The 6,000-nt window shown below is 39.0% G+C and overlaps 1 protein-coding gene across 4 annotated transcripts; it reads left to right on the top strand.

Annotated features, from left to right (window-relative positions):
- Positions 1-5,875, top strand: LOC130737502 (protein MOS2). Of its 4 annotated transcripts, XR_009018765.1 has the most exons (3): positions 1-1,442; positions 3,821-4,012; positions 4,737-5,875. XR_009018765.1 is itself a non-coding variant. In XM_057589292.1 (2 exons), the coding sequence occupies exon 1, from the start codon at positions 59-61 to the stop codon at positions 1,415-1,417; it is 1,359 nt and encodes a 452-aa protein (XP_057445275.1). In that variant the 5' UTR covers positions 1-58; the 3' UTR covers positions 1,418-1,442; positions 4,742-5,875. The 4 variants fall into 4 exon arrangements, 3 of the variants coding, with proteins under 3 accessions (XP_057445275.1, XP_057445273.1, XP_057445274.1); XM_057589292.1 differs by lacking the exon at positions 3,821-4,012 and having other exon boundaries at positions 4,742-5,875; XM_057589290.1 differs by lacking the exon at positions 3,821-4,012.
- Positions 5,876-6,000: the final 125 nt, after the last annotated feature.

Below are 6,000 nucleotides of genomic sequence, written 5' to 3'. Positions count from 1 at the left end.
CACTAGTTGAAAACCAAGACGCTCTGCTCTTTCTTTCCCTTGTAGTCCCTCTCTAACCATGAAACTCTCATTCTCCCTCCCTTCCTCCAAATCCTCCAAGCACACCAACAAGCCCGATCACGGCGGCGACGACGACGGCGCCGGCGCCACCAAACATTTAATCACCGAATTCGACCCTTCCAAACCCCCACCTCTTTCCCAACCCAAAACCCTAATTCCCCCAATCCAAAACCAATGGCGTCCCCTCAAGAAACCCAAGATGAACAACCTCCTCCTCCCCCTCACCGAACCCCAGCACCAACACTCCCTCGCCTTCGAACCTGACACCGCCGCCGCCGCGGAACCCGATTCCGACATCTCCTACGGCCTCAACCTCCGCCGCGACGCCAAGCAGACCGAAGACAACGCCCATGATGATGATGCCGCTGCTCCGCGGCGCCGTTTTCAGCCTGAAGCGATGATGCTGCAGAAGCTTAAGGATGATCTGGAGAAGCTGCCGGATGACCAGGGGTTTGACGAGTTCAAGGATATCCCTGTCGAGGGCTTCGGCGCCGCGCTGCTCGCTGGTTACGGCTGGTCGGAAGGGATGGGGATTGGGAAGAACCCTAAGGAGGATGTTAAGGTGGTGGAGTACAAACGACGGGCTGGAAAGGAAGGATTGGGATTCGTCGGTGATGCACCGGTTTCCCGTCACCAGAAGAAGGAGGGTGGAGCAGCAGAGAATGGCAAGGAAAAGAAAGAGAAGGAGAAGGAGAAGGTTGTGAGAATTGTTGGGGGAAGAGATGCGGGGTTGAAGGGCAGTGTCGTGTCGAGAATTGGGGATGATTTTCTTGTGCTGAAACTCGTAGAGAGCGGGGAGCAAGTGAAGGTCAAGATGGGTGATGTTGCTGAATTGGGTTCTGTGGAAGAAGAGAGGTGCTTGAGAAAATTGAAGGACTTGAAGATTCGGCGTCGCAATGAGGACAAAGGGGCTAAGAGTAAACGTGGAAGGGATGGAGTTGAGGATATGAGAGGGGATCGCGGCAGGGAAGAGCAGGGGAAGAAGCAGGCTTCTTGGCTTACAAGTCATATTCGGGTTAGGGTTGTCAGCCGAGATTTAAAAGGGGGGAGGTTGTATTTAAAGAAAGGAGAGATTTTGGATGTAGTTGGGCCTGCTACTTGTGATCTATCTTTGGATGACAGCAGGGAGATCATTCAAGGAGTGTCTCAAGATCTTCTCGAGACAGTTATCCCGCGACGTGGGGGACCAGTTCTAGTGTTGTCTGGTAAACACAAGGGAGCCTTTGGGAGTCTGGTTGAGAAGGATTTGGACAGAGAAATTGCCATTGTTAGGGATGCTGACACCCATGAGCTGCTCAAAGTCAAACTTGAACAAGTTGCAGAATATATGGGGGACCCAAGCTTATTGGGACATTGATTCTGTTGAAGCAACAGATTTACAAGTATGCATCTTGTGAATCCTTAATGCTTTTTCCTATTCTTTTATCACCCCTAGATAATATAATAATGGCACTGTATGTGTTGCTTGAGAAGTTTGCAGTTTGTTGATGTTTAACATGATATTCTATCCAAATTCCAATTGAAGCTTTAAGTTTTAGGGTGGATTTCAGACATTGATTGAACTGTACTACGTGAATGAATAATAGATACCTTTGTAGCAATAGTCTATTTCATTGTTTAGTTACATAGCAACAACCTATGCAAAAAGGGGGTCATGTCTTCTTTTATATTCTTTATCATGTGATTAACCCTGTTTAATTTGGATTAATTTCATCTCAACCTATTTAGGCTGCAGCAGAGCTATGATTTGTGTTATTGCGCTTATTGTATATTTTAATTGAACAGTGAGAACCTAAGCTGGAAAGTTCTGTTCTGTATGATTCTTGTGGATGAAATACCCTTCAGAATTCAGAACCTTCAACTCAGATAAATAAGACATGATTGATAACTTGCATGCACGTGTTATAATTGTCTAGACTAGAGAGACTGAATCATTTAAAAATTTGTGTAGTTCAGTAGGCCTTATCTGTTAAGTAGGTATTTGTAAGCATTTTAATTCCCTCTTTTTTTTTTTTTGTAAATCTGGCATGCAATTATTTTTTATTCATCTTTAAGCTGTGTGTACTTGACTACTTGTTCAGTTCAGGCTTTACTTAGTATATGGCCAACTTGCACCTTCTGGCCTTTTAATGTTTTGGTTACAAATAATGAATGAAACCATCACGGAGTAGAGAAGGAAAATGGTTTGGGATGGACTTACGGTGATGCTTTTCAGTCGCTTCACACTTTAAACTCTAATTTACCTTTCTAAATCTTGTGGTATTTCTTTTTGTGCTGGTGAATCCCTGGGGGAGGTTGGTTTTTGGAAAATGGAAAGTGAGGTTTTGTCTTACCTCTTTTTTGGCTGGGGTAATATTTTTTAAATCATTTCCTGTTGATAATGTAGTGACAATGAAAATTCAGCCGCCCAGACCAGAATATCTCTTCCTTCAATAGATCCAATTCCCTTTGCTGAATTTTAGTTATTTGTGGCTGTGCCATCATATTTAGATAAAGCTTTCTTTCAAAACTAACATTTAGATGAATAGTATAGTATTTGTGTATGTCTATGTGCCTATGGTTGTACTTTGATTAATTGGTCTTGTTTTGCTTTTACTCTTTGTGCTTTGAGTTTGAATTTTCTTCAATATTCTTTTCCAGTGTTAGATTACATTTTACTGTTAATAGTGTCAATATGGTCCAATTCCATGACATTATGATTTGCTTTCTGCAATATCTGATATAGCAATCAGTGACTCAACCAGTCATATAATAGAAGTGTAAATAATTACTGAAGCATGTAGTAGTAATTATGAATCCTCAACTGGAATGGACCCTGCTGTAAGTTATCTTTGCCCGATTATAGGAAATATTCTGTGTAATCTCTTACAATCTTGCACTCAAGATCTGTACTTGAATTGCCATGATTCATGTTTATCTAGATTTTGGGCTTTTCACTAGGCTTTTCTTTGTCCAATTTGCCATTTTTTTATGTCAAAAGCATAATATGTTGGATCATTCTCTCCAATTCTGATGCATTTAACTTCCAATTTTCTTACTTCTTAGTCATTATTTCTAGTTACTTAATATGCTCGAGTACAATATCTTGTACTATACCATCTTGGGTGATTGTTTAAGGGCCTTTTCAAGTTGCCAAAAGGAAAGTAGCTTGTGAGATTACGGTTGGAAGTCCTACATTGGCTAGAGATACAACATAGATAGTCTTTATAAGGGTAGTGCAAACCTCAACTCTTGAGCTAGCTTTTGTGGTGGAGTATAGGTCTCCCAATTTCTAATAATTACAATGTCCTGTAGTGTACTCATTGCTTGAAATTATTTTGTACAATCCTTTTTTCTTGGGGATCATTTAGTTTTAACTCAAAATATCACATCACTCTCTTCTATTAAATAATAATAGCATATCTTCTGTAACACCATCCTTTACCTTTGAATCAAAAGGCTTGTGGTTTATGAGCTTTATTGTGCTGTTAGGTGCTAATATTAACTGTTTTTGTAATGGTGAAATTATAAGTTCAGTCCTTTCGTAGTAGGAAGTTGGAACAAGTTTTAGCATTATGGGAGAGCAGAGCACTCAGCAACTCCCTCTTTACAAAATAACTTCTATTAAAAAATACATAAATTGCGATTGAATCCCTTTTTGATGTTCATGGCTTTCAGGCCACCTTTCTCTGTGACCTAAAGTTCCAATTTAATACCTCATTTTCCCTGAGCTCACTACGATTCACACCTAATTATTGACCTTGTTTATCCCAAACAATAGGAACCCTAAATCACTAAATCAGGGCGTGGTTACTCAACAAGGGTTGGGCACTGGAAAGCAATTGGTGATTATGTTTCTCAAGGGTTTAAGACGTTCAGTAAGCTTATTAAGCAGCATCAAGGCTGACAAGCAGTCCAACAACCACGATATTCTGAAGTTGTTGCTCTGATGATTCCTTTATCCTATTATAATGTATTGTTGAGAAACTTTATTTTCTGCTTTCTTGATCTTGAATTTGATATATGTGGTTAAACTGGGAGAATGCATGGCAAATACATTACATCATCTGAAGCTGGAATTGAAGTTTTAAATTTTGATATTTAATAGGCTTAAATACTCTATAGGTCCCTGAAATTGTCTCCCGTACGAAAATAAGTCCCTGAAAAAAAAAATTCCGATTCCCAATCCCTACATTTTTTTTTTTAATCAGAATAGGTTCCTACTCGTGTTTCCAGCCTATGTGGCTTAATTTTTGTTGAGTCAATTATTCCACGTGGCTTTTATATTTTTTTTAAATACACATGGATTAAAAAAAATAAAATTAAACATTTAAAAAAAATAAAATTAAACATTTAAGTTTAATTAGATTTAGGGATTTAGGGTTAATTACATTAAAATTTTTTTTTTAAATGTTTAATGTTATTTTTTTTAATCCATGTGTATTTTTAAAAAAAATATAAAAGCCACGTGGAATAATTGACTTAGCAAAAATTAAGCCACATAGGCTGGAAACACGAGTAGGGACCTATTCTGATTAAAAAAATAATTTCAGGGATTCGGAATCGGAAAAAAAAATTTCAAGGACTTATTTTCATACGGGAGACAATTTCAAGGACTTCCAAAGTATTTAAGCCTATTTTTATTATAGATTTTGTTACATTTGTGGAGGGATTGTCATTTTCTGAATTGCTTGTAGTGAAGGTGATGGCTCTCCCGGCTGAAGATGGCAACATTGGGCGGTGAAGCAGATTATACAAGTCAAATTCTGAATTCCGGCAAGTCTGAGGTTGGTGCCCTCTATACAGAATTTTTTGATGGCAATGTAAAGAAAGGGGAAGATCAATATGTCAGTGACCTTGATGCTCTTTCTTATATTAGAATTTGGAAGTTCTGATTTATATGTAGAGCAGCCCTGATATGTCTCTCCAACATGTATAAAAAAGGAAAACAATGCCAGAATGCCGAAAATTGAGGCTTCACTAAGGCTATGAGGATATGCATTTTTCTGCTAAGAACAAAGATCAAATGGACTTCTATTTTTCAGATTATCATTTTGTGGACAGTGAGATTGCCCATTTCTCGGTCTCTCAATAGCTAAGATGACATTTCTGATCTGGAATCACATTTCATGGGAGTTGAAATGACTAGGCCTTGGTACACTTCAAGAAACTATGAGTTGGTTTCCATGGTTGCTCATTAATCACTGGAGCATGTTCAGCACTGTGATCTGTCACCCCACACTAGGCATTCTGGGAGAGAGCTGTCTTTCATAATTAGATCGTCCAGTTTCTGTTTTGAATCTCTTTTCGGAGGGGTTATGTCTTTGCATACTTTGTGATATGTACTATTAGCATGAAATGAGCAGCTGGAACAACTGGGATTGGATGACTAGTTTTGTCCAAACCAATACTGGAGATAAACAGAAGAAGTATTGGGGAAAAAGGAGAGAAGAGTCCTTGGGATTGTGACTTATATCACGGATAACATACTTCTCATGTTGATTGATTAGTTGGTCATCTATATGCCCTTTTATCATACAAAGGCTCAACCCTTTCCATGCCTAACGTGTAGAGGATGCCCCCATCACCCCTTTCAGCTTCAGTAATCAGTAATAAGAAAAACAGATTACATGCTGAAAAAAGCACCAGCCTCAGCAACATCAGTAGAGCCGTTAAGTTAAAGAATGTGATTTGGTCTGGAGGTTGGTGCCAACAAGATCAAATCTTCTAGGCTGCACAACAAAAGAAAATGCTTAAGCATGACAAATATAGTAGAACTTTGTGATGTTACTCATTATGAAATTTAAGGCATTAGCCTGTTGTAGTTGGCATAAAACCATTTTTTTTAAAAACTAAATTCCATTAATCAAGAAAAAACAAGCTCATAGGTCAATACATCAGAATCAAACGAAACGAAACGAGATTAGCCAGGGAATCTGCTGCAGCACTATCGCCCATCGC

This window comes from Lotus japonicus, chromosome 2, assembly GCF_012489685.1.
Source record: "Lotus japonicus ecotype B-129 chromosome 2, LjGifu_v1.2".
NCBI classification, from domain to species: domain Eukaryota; kingdom Viridiplantae; phylum Streptophyta; class Magnoliopsida; order Fabales; family Fabaceae; genus Lotus; species Lotus japonicus.
Note: the sequence above shows the minus strand (reverse complement) of the source record. Positions and strands in the feature narration are given on the sequence as shown.

Excerpts from the sequence above, each read along its gene's own strand:
- LOC130737502 (XM_057589292.1), top strand. The coding sequence starts at position 59 with ATGAAACTCTCATTCTCCCTCCCTTCCTCCAAATCCTCCAAGCACACC.